This window comes from Salmo salar, chromosome 25 (assembly GCF_965601325.2).
Source record: "Salmo salar chromosome 25, fSalSal1, whole genome shotgun sequence".
NCBI classification, from domain to species: domain Eukaryota; kingdom Metazoa; phylum Chordata; class Actinopteri; order Salmoniformes; family Salmonidae; genus Salmo; species Salmo salar.
Window position 1 is genome coordinate 21,591,797 of NC_138315.1, and position 16,783 is coordinate 21,608,579.

Consider the following 16,783-nt stretch of genomic DNA (forward strand, 5'->3'; position numbering starts at 1 on the left):
ACGGTGTGAGACATGAACAAGCTAACGTTACGCCACGCAGCCTTGGGCCCCAACAGCCTGAAATCAAAACTGACATTCTGTAAAACCGCCAACACGTAGCTAACGCTTGCCTCAGTCCTGCAGCTAAAACGCTGAAATGGGATACCAGTCCATCCAGAGCTGTAATCACACCAAAGCAGCTGCCTTAAGGCTTACATGGGGACGTGACAATAAACACTGTACATGGGCTAGGGTGTAATTTGGGGGGAGGGTTGTACCAGGAATAGGGAGTACCGGTTAGGCTGCCAAAGTCCAGACAGAATTGCTAGAGCAGTCACTCTTACTGTAATGACTGACTGCCACACCCAGACAGACCAAGGACAGCCAATCACAACAGAACAAGTGCCATTTTATAACTTTGGCCTTTAGAGACGAGATGTTTTACCAATGGACCCCCTGGTGAATCCTGGACACCATAACCAGGACAGACAGACTCAAAGAGAACAGAAAGGAATAATGTTTTTTCCAGTAAGGAAAACATCCCAAACATAGAGATACATATATATTATTAGTGTTCTATTTATTTCGCTGGTTCCTAGTTACACCGAACAAAAATATAAAACGCAACATGCATACATTTCAAAGATTTTACTGAGTTACAGTTCATATAAGGAAATCAGTCAATTGAAATGAATTCAGTAGTCCCTAATCTATGGATTTAACATGACTGGGAATACAGATATGCATCTGTAGGTCACATCACAGATACCTTAAAAAATAAAGTAGTGGTGTGGATCAGCAAACCAGTCAGTATCTGGTGTGACCATCATTTGCCTCATGCAGCTCGACACGTCTCCTTCACAGAGTTGATCAGGCTGTTGATTGTGGCCTGTGGAATGTTGTCCCACTCCTCTTCAATGGCTGTGCGAAGTTGCTGGTTATGGTCAGGAACTGGAACACGCTGTTGTACACGTTGACCCAGGGCATCCGCAACATGCTCAATAGGTGACATGTCTGGTGAGTATGCAGGCCATGGAAGAACTGGGATATTTTCAGCTTCGAGGAATTGTGTGCAGATCCTTGCAACATGGGGCTGTGCATTATCATGCTGAAACATGAGGTGATGGTGGCGGATGAATGGCAAGACAATGGGCCTCAGGATCTTGTCACGGTATCTCTGTGCATTCAAATTGCCATTGATAAAATGCAATTTTTTCCCCATTGTCCGTAGCTTATGCTTGACCATAACATAACCCCACTGCCACCATGAGGCACTCTGTTCACAACGTTGACATCAGCAAACCGCTCGCCCACACGAAGCTATCTGCTCGGTACAGTTGAAACCCGGGATTCATCCATGAAGAGCACACTTCTCCAGCATGCCAGTCAGTGGAGGCTCCTCAGAGGAGGAAGGGGAGGACCATCCTCCTCAGTGAAATTTCATAAAAATAAAAATAGTGAAACACTAAAAAAGTTTTCCTTTTTAGATACAACTATACAAAATATATATGTCACCAAATAATTGATTAAAACACACTTTTTTAATGGTCTATAGTAACTTCAACTGCACTCTCTGGGGTAGCACCATGGTGTAGCCGGGGGACAGCTAGCTTCTGTCTTCCTCTGGGTACATTGACTTCAATACAAAACCTAGGAGGCTCATAGGACTCACCCCCTTCCATAGACATACATGGTAATTATGACCACCTCCGGAGGACAACCTCAAACCAATTAAAACTTTTGTAGTATGAACTGACATGTTGTCCATCCAATCATAGGACTAGGACCAGAGAACGAACCTAGTGTGTTGTATTGAGCTTGTGCCGCAAAGCATTATGGTGGGTTCTATGTATTGAGAAGCTTGGTGGATGCCAACCGCTGTTAAACCTCATCAAAGAAGATGAAGAGAAGCTTGGTGACATTATTGGATAGATTGAAAAGTGATAGTTGAGAACTTTTTGGTTATTATTCAATTCAAATTAGTTTCTTCAAATTACAGGAGACGGGGGTGAGATTATAAATAGTTTCTTGATTTTAGAACTTTATTTTTGTGTCCAGTTAGCAAGGCAAATTGAAATAAATTGTTCTAACTTCAGTAGCAAGAAGCCGTAGCTAGCTAGCTATCAGCTCCACTGTGCCGTTTTCGCCGCCAACTATGGAACGCCGTTTGGGTCTTTGCTATGGACATTGCTGGCCTTGCCTGCTTTTTAGAAAGTCTGAGTCTTGGGCGAAAGAGGGGTGCAAAGACCTGAAGAACATTGATCGTTCAGCTAAACGGCAAAACAAAAGCAAGGTGCATATAAATGCGCACATCAGATTCAAGCTTCTGGGGAAAACCTGCATCGATAATGACAAAGGTCTGCGTATTCAAACTGCGCAACACAACGATAAAGTAAGAAGAAACAGGGATGTTCTCAAGCGGCTCATCAACACCACTGCGTTTCTGGGCATGCAAGAATTGGCTTTTAAAAGGACAAGACGAGGGAAAGTTCCGCTAACAAGTGCAACTACATGGAACGTTCTGTCTTTTCTAGGATGTCAAATCAATTCAGAATGATTTGATAGCTTCCATCGCATCATCCATTAAAAGTTAGATTAAAGAGAGAGGTGGACGCTGCGCATTTTTTCGCACACGCTCAAGTAGGCTTTCCACTTACTTCCGGTATTTATTTAGCAAATATGACAACACAATCAATCCGGACAGACCGAAGCAAAAACTTATTACACAAATGTTGTATGGGTTGAAAACGAGACCATTTTTCAGTCTGATCAACTGTAGGCTACTAATAAGAGCAGCTGCATACAGCCTACGTGCGCTGTCCATTGTTAACTGGAATGAATCAATCAACATAATAGTGATGACAGATGTGAGTGCATTTTTTACAAGGCCTACAGTTACATAGAACTTCATGATGCAAACATTCATAAAGCAAGCTCAGCCCTGTGAGTGCTATTGTCTATCAGTTGTTGTCTCTGTGTCCGGGTAAAGTTTGCTAATCTAGTCTAACTATAATTCATATGAACAAGTATAAGGTTGCTGCAGTTGGACAGGGTTTTCACCCCCCAGGGGCCAGGAGTTTTTAAAGTAAAAAAAAAAAAACATGTGACCTGATTAGGACAAACTGGTCCCATCATAGCCCTTACAACATTTGTACAACTGATTAATCACTTTCATACCTTATAGGGTCTCGAGCTTTCCTGGTTAACAGATAAGGAAAAACTCTGGGCCCCAGGGGGTAAAAATTGCCCCGCCACTCTGGGACCTGCTTGCAGTTGTCAGTTATGTGGATGACCAGGGCTTTATTCAGGAATGTTTGTTGGGCAACTTTGTGTCAAGTGGGCGAGATGCGCAGTCTGTTTAACTTAATGGAGAAACTTGTTGTTCAAACCTATGATGGTGCAGCTGTAATGGAATGTACAGTTGAAGTCAGAAGTTTACATACACTTAGGTTGGAGTCATTAAAACTCGTTTTTCAACCACTCCACAAATTTCTTGTTAACAAACTATAGTTTTGGCAAGTCGGTTAGGACATCTATTTTGTGCATGACACAAGTCATTTTTCCAACAATTGTTTACAGACAGAATATTTCACTTATAATTCACTGTATCACAATTCAGATGTTTACATACACTAAGTTGACTGTGCCTTTAAACAAATTGGAAAATTCCAGAAAATGATGTCATGGCTTTCGAAGCTTCTGATAGGCTAATTGACATAATTTGAGTCAATTGGAGGTGTACCTGTGGATGTATCTCAAGGCCTACCTTTAAACTCAGTGCCTCTTTGACATCATGGGAAAATCAAAAGAAATCAGCCAAGACCTCAGGAAAAAAAAAATTGTAGACCTCCACAAGTCTGGTACATCCTTGGGAGCAATTTCCAAACGCCTGAAGGTACCATGTTCATCTGTACAAACAATAGTACGCAAGTATAAACACCATGGGACCACGCAGCCGTCATACCGCTCAGGAAGGAGACGCATTGTTTCCTAGAGATGAACCTACTTTGATGCGAAAAGTGCAAATCAATCCCAGAACAACAGCAAAGGACCTTGTGAAGATGCTGGAGGAAACAGGTACAAAAGTATCTATATCCACAGTAAAACGAGTCCTATATTGACATAACCTGAAAGGCCGCTCAGCAAGGAAGAAGCCACTGCTCCAAAACCACCATTAAAAAGCCAGACTACGGTTTGCAACTGTACATGGGGACATAGATCGCACTTTTTGGAGAAATGTCCTCTGGTCTGATGAAACAAAAATAGAACTGTTTGGCCATAATGACCATTGTTATGTTTGGAGGAAAAAGGGGGATGCTTGCAAGCCAAAGAACACGATCCCCACCGTGAAGCACGGGGGTGGCAGCATCATGTTGTGGGGGTACTTTGCTGCAGGAGGGACTGGTGCACTTCACAAAATAGATGGCATCATGAGGGAGAAAAATGATGTGGATATATTGAAGTAACATCTCAAGACATCAGTCAGGAAGTTAAAGCTTTGTCGCAAATGGGTCTTCCAAATGGACAATGACCCCAAGCATACTTCCAAAGTTGTGGCAAAATGGCTTAAGGACAACAAAGTCAAGGTATTGGAGTGGCTATCACAAAGCCCTGACCTCAATCCTATAGAAAATTTGTGTGCAGAACTGAAAAAGCGTGTGCGAGCAAGGAGGCCTACAAACCTGACTCAGTTACACCAGCTGTGTCAAAGGGAATGGGCCAAAATTCACCCAACTTATTGTGGGAAGCTTGTGGAAGGCTACCTGAAACGTTTGACCCAAGTTAAACAATTTATAGGCAATGCTACCAAATACTAATTGAGTGTATGTAAACTTATGACCCACTGGGAATGTGATGAAAGAAATAAAAGCGGAAATAAATCATTCTCTCTACTATTATTGACATTTCACATTCTTAAAATAAAGTGGTGATTCTAACTGACCCAAGAGGGAATTTTTACTAGGATTAAATGTCAGGAATTGTGAAAAACTGAGTTTTTAAATGTATTTGGCTAAGGTGTATGTAAACTTCTGATTTCAACTGTATCTGCTATTTGTATTTCCAACTAAGTCCTCTCCTGTTCCCTGATTAGGAGGTGATGACCACTCCACACTACAACCATTGTCAGCTCTGTCCTGACATGAACTGAAGCCACGTCTCAAGTGCCCGCTTATCCAGTGGCACATTGAACGTTTCCTCTCCAATCACTGGGAGTACCCCATCAATTTTCTCTCATTACTGTATATAGTCACACATACATAATTACATTATTACACATTGATTTTACTCCTTGCTTAGACTAACTCATTCTTAACTCTTTAGTCTAACTGTGTGGTGTGTTTTGTTATTGTGTCTTCCCAGTCAAACCCTGAAGTCAAGCCTCTGAACACCTCAACACCTGCCTCATACCCTCATTCAATCACTGCTGTGATCCCATCCCAACACTAATTAGCCCTCTCATTCCCATTCCCCATAATAATGGCATTTATAGTACAATATTAAATGCTTTAGGTTAAAATAATTACTTTGATTTTTGAAACACACTTTGAAGTCTCTGTGCGTCTTGTGCCTGTACCGTGGGTCTCCCATCCTCCTCAATTTTTCAAGTCACCAGCCTCCACTGGTGCCAGTGGCTATCGAAGGTGAGCATTTGCCCTCTGAAGTTGGTTACGACCGTCTGCGGTTGAGGCCAGTTGGACGTACTGACAAATTCTCTAAAATTATGTTGGAGTCGGCTTATGGTAGAGAAATTAATGTTCCATTCTCTGGCAACAGCTCTGGTGGACATTCCTGCAGTCAGCATGCCAATTGCATTCTCCCTCAAAACTTGAGGCATCTGTAGCATTGTGTTGTGTGACAAAACTGCACATTTTAGAGTGGCCTTTTATTTTCCCCAACACAATGTGTATCTGTGTAATGATCATGCTGTTTAATCAGCTTCTTGATATGCCACAACTGTCAGGTGGATGGATTATCTTTGCAAAGGAAAAATGCTCACTAACAGAGAAGTAAACAAATTGGTGCACAACATTTGAGAGATAAGCTTTTTGTGCGTATGGATATTTTCTTTTTTTTTTTCAGCTCATGAAACATAGGACCGACACGTTGCATTTACATTTTTTTTCTTCAGTGTTGATGAAAAGCCAACAGAACTGAGAGATTCATTAGATGAGGTGAACCAATTGAAAGACCAATTAACAGCTAATAAAGCTAGGCTATACATTAAAATCCCAGAAGTACATGTCTGGTCTGTCTTAAAACAACAATATAAAACCTTAACGAGTAGATTGGTAAATTAAATAAAATCCCTACAGCACTATGACACTGACAGCTGAAGGTCGCTGTGAAGCCCACTCTCTCACTGGCTAGCTCCTGGCCATGCTGAAATCAACAGATCCATCAGCATTAGTGTGTGAGTGTTGCTGCTGAGGAAATCAGTAAATATCACCCCACAGGGACTCTGCAGGAGTACGTGGGCTGGGGTCTTTGAGGGAACGTTTACCGCTGGCAGTGGGAAAGGGAAGAAGCATTCTTGCATGCCAGTGGCACCAAAGCCTCCTTTCCCTGTTGCATCTAATGTGACAACAACTGCAGTCGATCCCCATTTTATTCACATTATTCAAGATGGTGGGGATTTCATGGTTCTCTATTATCAATTAAACAGTTCTGCTAAGGTTTGTTCTAAGAGACAGCCTGGGCCTCACGAGTGGCGCAGTGGTCTAAGGCACTAGCTGTGTCACTAGAGATCCTGGTTTGAGTCCAGACTCTGTCGCAGCCAGCCGCGACTGGGAGACCCATGGGGCGGCGCACAATTGCCCCATCGTCGTCCGGGTTAGGCCGGCAGGGATATTCTTGTCCCATTGCGTACTAGCGACTCCTGTGGCGGGCCGGGTGTAATGTACGCTGACATGACACCAGGTGTACAGCGTTTCCTCCGACACATTGGTGCTGTTGGCTTCTGGGTTAAGCGGGCATTGTGTCAAGAAGCAGTGCGGCTTGGCTGGGTTGTGTTACGGAGGACGCACGGCTCTCGACCTTCGCCTCTCCCGAGTCCGTACGGGAGTTGCAGCGATGGGACAAGACTATAATTGGATACCACGAAATTGGGGAGAAAAGGGGGTAAAAGTGCACCTAGGGGCCTACCTACACAGTACACACAATCAAATGTCATGGAAATATGTTGTACAGGACAATGAGAATACAATTAGGCCTACATAAAAGCATTGCCAACTATAATGACTGGCAAACAGCAGTATCTGTTCGGATGCTAAGTGCTGTTGAATGCAGCCCATGATTTTACTATCCTGTTGTGAAGCCTAACAATCCATCCGACTTCCCTGCCTAGAGCCAACTAATGTCTTTTCAGTCGTATGCTAATCCCTCTTAATATGAGGGATAATTGGGCCTCTCTCTTTCTCCTCATTTGAGTACATTTGGTGACAGAACGACATATTATGGTCTCTCTAAACAAATACAAACAAGCAGACCAAACAACATGCATCGGGGAGGTTCGTATTATTCACCACATTATCTATCCTGTTGCCTAGTCACTTTACCCCTACCTATACAGTACCAGTCAAATGTTTTGTCACACCTACTCATTCCAGCTTTTTTTTACTATTTTCTACATTGTATAATAATAGTGAAGACATCAAAACTATGAAATAACATGGAATCATGTAGTAAACAAAAGTGTTAAACAAATCAAAATATTTTATATTTGAGATTCTTCAAAGTAGCCACCGTTCGCCTTGACAGCTTTGCACACTCTTGCTATTCTGTCAACCAGCTTCACCTGGAATGCTTTCTAACAGTCTTGAAGGAGTTCCCACATATGCTAAGCACTTGTTGGCTGCTTATCCTTCACTCTGCGGTCCAACTCATCCCAAACCATCTCAATTGGGTTGAGGTCGGGTGATTGTGGAGGCCAGGTCATCTGATGAAACACTCCATCACTCTCCTTCTTGGTCAAATAGTCCTTACACAGCCTGGAGGTGTGTTGGATCATTGTCCTGTTGAAATGATGATAGTCATTGAAATGATAGTCCCACTAAGCCCAAACCAGATGGGATGGCATATCGCTGCAGAATGCTGTGGTAGCCATGCTGGTTAAGTGTGCCTTGAATTCTAAATAAATCACAGACCGTGTCACCAGCAAAGCACCATCACACCTCCTCCATGCTTCACGGTGGGAACCACAGATGCGGAGATCACCTAGTCTGTTCACCTACTCTGCATCTCACAAAGACACGGCGGTTGGACTCATCAGACCATAGGACAGATTTCCACCAGTCTAATGTCCATTGCTCGTTTCTTGGCCCAAGCAAGTCTCTTCTTATTGGTGTCCTTTAGTAGTGGTTTATTTGCAGTAATTCGACCACGAAAGCATAATTCACACAGTCTCTTCTGAACAGTTGATGTTGAGATGTGTCTGTTACTTGAACTCTGAAGTATTTATTTGGGCTGCAATTTTTAGGCTGGTAACTCTAATGAACTTATCCTCTGCAGCAGAGGTAACTCTGGGTCTTCCTTTCCTGTGGCGGTCCTCATGGGAGCCAGTTCCATCATAGCGCTTGATGGTTTTTGCGACTGCACTTAAAGAAACTTTGAAAGTTCTGACCTTCATGTCTTAAAGTAATGATGGACTGTCGTTTCTCTTTGCTTATTTGAGCTGTTCCTGCCATAATATGGACTTGGTCTTTTACCAAGTAGGGCTATCCTCTGTATACCACCCCTACCTTGTCACAACACAACTGATTGGCTCAAACGCATTAAGAAGGAAAGAAATTCCACAAATTAACTTTTAACTAGGCACACCTGTTGATTGATATGAATTCCAGGTGACTACCTCATGAAGCTGGTTGAGAGAATGCCAAGAATGTGCAAAGCTGTCATCAAGCAAAAAAGGGAGGCTACTTTGAAGAATCTCAAATCTCAAATATATTTAGATTTGTTTCACACTTTGTCTTCACTGTTATTCTACAATGTAGAAAATAGTAAAAATAAAGAACCTTGGAATGAGTAGGTGTGTCCAAACTTGACTGGTACTGTATGTACAGTACATACTGTAGCTACCTCAATTACCTCGTACCCCTACACTGACTGGTACTCCCTGTATTTAGCCATGTTATTTTCTACTCCCTACATATAGCCATGTTATTTTCTACTCCCTGTATGTAGCCATGTTATTTTCTACTCCCTGTATATAGCCATGTTATGTTCTACTCCCTGTATATAGCCATGTTATGTTCTACTCCCTGTATATAGCCATGTTATGTTCTACGCCCTGTATTTAGCCATGTTATTTTCTACGCCCTGTATTTAGCCATGTTATTTTCTACGCCCTGTATTTAGCCATGTTATTTTCTACTCCCTACATATAGCCATGTTATTTGTACTTGTTATTCACTGTGCATTTATTCCTCATCACTTTCTATTTTGTTATATGTATCTTTAACTCTGCATTGTTGGAAATGGACCCGTAAGTAAGCATTTCACTGTTAGTCTACACCTGTTGTCTACGAAGCATATGACAAATAACATTTGATTTATTTGATCCCGAGTGGCCATTGCTGTGTTCCAGAAGAGTACAATACTGGCTGCTGCATGCAGTACTGCTGTGTCATAGCCTAGGCCTATTTGTTTTCTCTAGGACGCTGAAATTATCTTCATTTAGACAAAAGTGGAAATTAGTCCTAACCTTAATCTAGTCTCTGACACAACAAGGAAAAGTACATGTCATGATAGCATATGCCTATTTATGCACATTTTTTCAAGCTCAGACACTAGTATTGATTTGAGTATCAACTAGGGCTGTGAAGGTCTTGGGATTTGATGTTGCGGTAATTGGCCAGGGCAATGTACACGGTCACTGACATAATCGTTGGGGGGGAGGGGGGGTGTTGGCGTATTATAGGCCTAGCACTTCTACACCCCCGCGCATCTAACGTTAGCGGTTTAGCTGCTGGAGCATCAAACGACCGTTGGAAAGAGGAGATGTAGACAGTTTAATAGACAGACTTAGTTAGCAAAACAATTGCTTATAATCGTTTGCAAATAATCCTGCTAATAGGTCAAGTTTATCTATAAGAAAATATAGTTATTAAAAATGTTTTTCAAAAATGTATGTAGGCCTATTTTTTAAATGGTTTTGACGGTTATTTTATTTTCATGACTATCTTCCTCCATAACCGTCACATGGTTATTCAATTACCGTCACAGCCCTATTATTAACCAATAATACATTAGCTGTGCGTCCTTATCAGCTAACCAAAGAAGGACATACTCTTCCTTCCTGCCTTACCTTCTTCTCTCTGGTCATTGAGAGCAATGTTCTTCAGCATGTTCTTGTCCACAGCAGGCAGGCCATTAGCGTTGTCTGTGTAGGACGGCCGGTAGTTGACATCAGAACGTGAGCGGTTGTGGCCTTTCTTAAAGGCGGTGTTGGAGGAGTTAGAGGTGGTGTTGTTGGTGTCCTTGGTGTGGGCAGCCAGGTCATTGGTGGAACGAGCACGACTCCTTTTCCCCTGCCTCAGAGCCAGCACGCTGAAGGCAGAGGGCTGGTCAGCCCAGGCCACGTTACGGGGGGACACCTCGGTCCCCTGCTCCCTGGCCAGCAGGCCCCACACCCCGCTAGAGCTCAGCTTCCCCAGGGCTGCAGACATCTCCTGCAGCTTGGGGTGGTGTTGCCTGGGCTGCCGGAACCCATCCCCACCCTGGCAGTGGCTTTGGCCTCCACCCCCATCCAGGCAGTGTAGGAAGTCCTCAGTGGCCTCCAGGGCAGGACTAATGTCCTCCACCTCCAGCCCTTCCATGGTGCTCCCGGGGTGGGTCCCTCCTAGAGGCTGTTAGGGCAGGCGGGGTGGTCCTCTATGGGGCGGGATGGTCCTCTATGGGGTGGGGTGGTCCTCTATGGGGCTGGGTGGTCCTCTATGGGGCTGGGTGGCTCTGGAACTTGCAGCCGGAGCATCTGCCGTCTGAGCCCCGGAGGGAGGCAGTCTGAGCGGATGGTGTTCCTCAAGGGCAGGAAGCTCCTTCCAGGACAACAATCCCTCTTTAACACAGCTCTGTTAATCAACTAGCTAGAGGCGGATGATCCTATTGAGTTAATGCTAGAGATTGGCACAGTAAGAGGAGTAGGTCTGGCCTTTGCCAGAAATTCTCATGGCACAGTTTTGGGTGGCACTGTTTTTCTTACACAGGCCGATACACACACACTTGAAGAACTGTGGTGCCGTGTGTGTGTGTGTGTGTGAAAGAGAGGAAGAGCTTTCACATGAATCCACATATGGATGTGTGTAACAAAGAAGAATGCTCCTCCTCCACATTGGGTGATGATGTCAACAAAAGGGGTCAATATGAAGATTCACTGTGTCATGGAAAAAAGGGAACAAAAAAAGGAAGCATGTCAGGGTTGATTATCGGACAGTAAGAAACACAGAACAGGGTCAACATCAGTTAGGTTTAGCACTGAACGAGGCTTAGCAAGCTTCACATTTCCCATTCTAATCGAACATGCACATTATCCTGACAGATAGCCTAAAAATAGTTAAACACTCACTACCAACAATCTTAACTCATTGTAAATCAATTACCTACAATCAATCTGAACCTACCCTCAATCATCACCTAAAAAGGGTCTCAAATGGACGTCTCCTCAAAGTCAGACTCATCATCGGACGCTCCCTCAACTGTTCGGATCATCCCAGTATGAGGGAGTAAATGGAATAGTCTAACACACAGCCAACCTGTGCCTCAGGCATGGACCAACCTGGTTGGAGCGGGGTTCCCTTTCATCTGCCCAGCCAGTTTAGCCTCTCACAGTCATGGTTTGTTGTTATTTTTCTCTTCCTCCCCGATGCAACCTCTGACTCCTCATCCATCGCTACCTCTCTCTTTCTCTCTCTCACTGACAGGCCCATCGATTTTTTCTGCCTCCCTCCCTTGCCCCTCCCGGCTCAGGGTCTTTCACTTTCTTCCAGTAATGAATTATTTAGAGGGCATTACATCACCATTAGCCAATCGCTGGACGGCATACAGTCAGTACTTCACTTAGAAAGGGTGATGTGGAGGAAGGGGGTGATGGTGGGGAGGTGGATGGATCAGAGAGCAGGCAGGCCAGATGAGGCTGTGCTTAGGAATGTTGTCTCCGTGACAACAACCCTGGCCAGAAGCTGGGGCAGGTTGTGACTCCAGCTTCAGCAGCTATCGGACTCATCAATCTCTCTTCAGCAATGACCTCACTGCATCTAATGAAACACTATGTCATCATGGCTATGTACTGTATGGTCATTGCAAACTAACATCCAGACAATCATCCTGCACTAAAGAGTACGCCCAACACTAGGAAAACATATTCAACCATCCCCAAGAGCAAACGGTAAAAAGGAAAACACAAATCATGACATTTGACATGTGTGACCTTGACTCAACAAGGCTTGGTGGCATATGATGGGTTAAGTGACTGTCTGAGGCTAGCAGCACCCCCAGCAGCAACCAGCAGCTGAGTCACGACTGTGTCCTCACCTTCCCAGCAAACCACCCTGTGTGACACAGAAGCACACAGTGCCTCCTCACTGACTTTTTATATCCCTCTCACACAGCAGGCATTGCATCCTCCCTTCGGGTATCAAGCATAAGCATTTCGCTACACTCGCAATAACATCTGCTAGCCATGTGTATGTGACCAATAAAATGTGATTTAGGGCAGTAGCTAGCATCAGTGTGTCTGTCTGTAAGCATTAACATATAGTCTATAGCTAGATAGACTATACACTTTATTTTATATATTCATTTGAAATGGTGGTAACGTTAACTAGCTAACAGAGGAAGTATCTCTAGCTTAGTTAGCAATTCCTTGATCAATACAAGGGGAAAGCGCAGTCAAGACAGGTGTCTTTCTTAGAACTTCAGTCGACTAGTTGTTATCAACGCAAGTATTACCGTTTTACATAAGGTTAGACATCCTGACCAGCTGCATCCTGGTTGAGTGGTTCACTGACATAACTAGTTAGCAAGCTATTTAGCTAGCCCCAAACTAGCACAGAATATTAGACCACGTCCAACATTCGTCATTGAAACAATAATTAGCTAGCTTGTAGAGCTTGCCTAACGGTACCAAGCTAGATAAACGACTCAGCTAGCTAGCAGGTGTGAATGTCCATCATCTACTGTAACTAGCTAACGTTAACTTAGCAAGCTAGCTAACGTTAGCTAGCCTCCATCCTTGAACAATGTCATTTTGATAGCAGGGGTTAAAGCATCTACACGCGCAAATATTTATCAATATTTGTTAATATTGTATTTCAAAAACAACATAAAGCTAGCTAAATACCCACAGGCACGGTTCCGAGAAAAAACAAATATATAAATCGTGACTCACCTGAATCTGTTTACAAATATGTAATTTTCTGGTCCGTCAGCGAAAACGTTCACCGGATGGAACTGATAGTTCCGTCATTAAGTGTTCCGTCTCAATTCTGCCGGGGGAGTTATTGCATGGTCTTACAACTTGTGTGAGTTTGCCATGCATTCTAGAGAAGTTTGCCATGCATTCCCCCAGATCAGGTCAGAAGAATTACTGTACAGAGTTGTAAATTCTTCAATATCATGCATAGTAATGAATTATTGTATAAGTAATAATGTAATAGTATGGTAATATTAACATAATAATGGTGTTATTATAATAATGGTGATAATGCTGGTGTTATTATAATCTCAACATTAATCGAAAGAACATAAGTGTGTAATAATAATCAACAACCTTTTGGTGAGTTGTTAAACCTTTCAGTTACTGCCTTATCCAGTATCCCTCTGTCTCAATCACCCCTTTTGTTATTTTTTTTAAATTTTTTGACCATTTATTGTATTTTTTAATTCACACAAATTAACCTACAGTTGCTTCAAGACCAGTATAATACCAATCTAATGACTAAGGCAGGTGACAGCAGCGGGGGGAACATTTCAAACTGAAAGTCCTACAGAGGTCATAAAGACATTTCTCTAATGACGAATCTGAGTGGAGGGGTGGAGGAAAGAGAACAGAGCATATTTTTTCCTAATAGGGCAGAGCTAACGGTCCTTGAAGCTACCCAGCGTCCATTGTGCTTGCCCCACAGAAAGAGAAACATTATTCAAGTCTCTTTCAGGCCAGAGAGAGAAACACAGTAATTATCGTGGGCTCTCTGGCTAAACCTCCAACCTCCCCTCCCCTCACTCGGTCCCTCAGCGCTCCACTGTACCCTTTCTGTGTGCTTATTGTCTAGGCTCATTTAAAAAGCCTTCTCTAATGAGGGGGACTGGCCCGGGCTAATGGGCTCAAATAAGTTCCTCTCTGAAGCATTGTTGTGGGATAATGGTGCTATGAGCCCCAGGTGTAAACTTGCAGACGCCATATTGTGCATGACCTACATAGAGCTGCATGTGAATTCCTGCTCAATTCTATTTGTCCCAGCAAACTCTGCTCTCTTTTTTTGTTCTGAGAGGAGAGTCAATTATGTCAGTCAGGGATTAGGTCTAGCTGCTTTTGGGAGAGATGCAGGAGGAGGCAGAGAAGGACTTGTAGTTCTGTTTTATAGCTCAATACTATAATGGATAAATACCCTTTGAAATGGGATTATATTGAAATAATATACACATAAATAGAGCAGTATATAATGTGATAACCTCAAGGACATCATGGCATTGAACACAATTGTAGCACGGACACTACTAACTTTGAATGGTATTGTTGCTTCCTTCAGAGACTTGAAGGAAATATTGTTCATTCACCAAGTAAAGTATAAATGCAAATTTGTCACATAATGATTTTATTTGTGTAATACAATAATACATATTATATGTCATCTTCCTCCCACAGTGTCTGTATCCAGCAAGACACAACAAAACTTTCAATCTAAGTGCGCTGCCTGGATACAAGATTGACATTGCAAATAAGGTTGAGTATCAACATCAAGAACAAGACCATTTCTGTCCGTATCCCCCTCATTTTTCCATCTAACAGCACTCTTTCCCTCTCTCGTTTCTTGACCCACGCACTCCACTCCACTCTATCTATCTATATCTCTTTTCTCTCTGCCTGTTTCTCCCATCCATCTCCCCCCTATATTTTGATTATACCCTCCTGTTCTGATGACTAAATTATGATTGGGTTTAAGGATGGTAGTGCTTTCATCTGGCCAGTGTTGTTCTGCTCTCTCCCTCTCCAACACAAAGGGCCCGCTACCTCTGCTCTGCTCGACCGCTTTTGAAGAGTAGAGTGGCTGTTGGGTCCCCATGGAAACGGCAGCACAGGGGCCTCTTATGTTCTCCCTACCGGAGCAAGGTGTCCTCACCACAGAACAGAGACAGAGTTAGAATACAGACAGAAGAACACAAAGGAAAACGCAGCTCTTATCTTATAAATCTATGAAAAGGAAGTGATTTCAGGAGAAATAGGGGCAATTTGACTGTGTATTATGATGTGTTTTTTTTTCATGTTGGAATGGCATTTTTTGCCAGGGTGTCTGTTTGCTATGCAAGGCTAAGTCACATACCAGTAGACATCTAGTACATTTCAATCCTATGTAAAAAGGTAAAACAGAACAATCATAATCATGCCATTATGTTGCCATTATATATGCTGTTCCATAGGGGCCTGTAATGGGCATAGTATGTTATAATTATGAATATCATGACTATAAGATATGAGAGGGAGGATGGACAAAGACTTAATTGAAAGGTGGCCCAATGTATAGCAGTAAACATTTAGGACTACAAAACTAGACCTTCTGAATGTGTTCATTCAAAGCACTGACTAAACCAACAGTATCAACATATGACCAACCTGAAGAGACAGCTTCCTGGCTGGATGTACCCAGCTAGCACATTTGGTTCCTTGGAAGTTGTGGGAACATATATGTTTTTGGTTTCACATTGGTTGTGGGAACAAAGCCATAGGGTTCCTGACTTTTCTGGGAATATTATTTTTAGGTTACAGGGCGGTTCTGAGAATGTTTTACTCTGGTTCCCTGAACGTTTTCCTGGGAGGTTTTATTAACGCTCTGAGAACGGAAATTATAGGTTATTTGGAGGTTTTTGCATAACTTCCTTAAAACTTTCACTGAATGTTTCAATATGACTTTTAGTAACACTGCTAGCTTATTTTGGGTTAACTTTTATGAACTGCAAGCACAGATAGGACACATGGAACTTAATTTCCTTAGACATTAATCATGAAAACACTTAATTTTTAAAATTTTTATTGTGACACAGCATTAGTGAGATTTGAACTATAATCTTCTGTTCTCTGTCAATGGAATAAGTCCACCCCACCACAAGGATGGAGCTAGCATTTTTACACATACAAATCTGTTCATTTTAGTCTATTCAAACAGATTTCAAAGGAAACAAGCAATCATTAAGATCTGTTAGTGGGTGGGGCCAACTCACCTGAACACAATTAACAAGATAGAGTTTTGTTGATGCTGAGAACTGAATGTATGTTTTTAAATAACATTCTTAGAACATTATCTGAACATAACTAAAGTTTTCTTGTGGTTTTCATGGAAAGTTTTCTTAACATTCTCAGAACTATTTGAGAACATGACTTTAAATAGAACCATGAGGAAACCTGCAGGAAACATTATGCTGAAGTACTGAAATTCCCACAGAAGAATGTTGTTTCTTAACATTCACTGAACTATTTGAGAACATTCCTAATGTCAAACCAGTTGGAGAACGTTCCTAGAATATTACCAAATTTTAAATTAAATGTAACCATGTTTGAACTTTCAGGAAACATTCTGTTAACCCTTTACACTAGTGG

General features: G+C 42.5%; 1 protein-coding gene across 2 annotated transcripts in view; it reads right to left on the bottom strand.

Annotated features, from left to right (window-relative positions):
* The window catches only part of LOC106586336 (pleckstrin homology domain containing M3), a 59,309-nt gene extending 45,793 nt beyond the window's left edge, over positions 1–13,516 (bottom strand). For both annotated transcript variants that reach the window (XM_014173514.3, XM_014173517.3), the window contains exons 1-2: positions 13,361–13,516; positions 10,283–11,347 (exon numbers count right to left, since the gene is read on the bottom strand). In XM_014173514.3, coding sequence (XP_014028989.1) covers positions 10,283–10,793 — 511 coding nt within the window. In that variant the 5' untranslated portion in view covers positions 10,794–11,347; positions 13,361–13,516. The remainder of the gene's footprint in view (positions 1–10,282; positions 11,348–13,360) is intronic.
* Between the last annotated feature and the right edge of the window lie 3,267 nt (positions 13,517–16,783).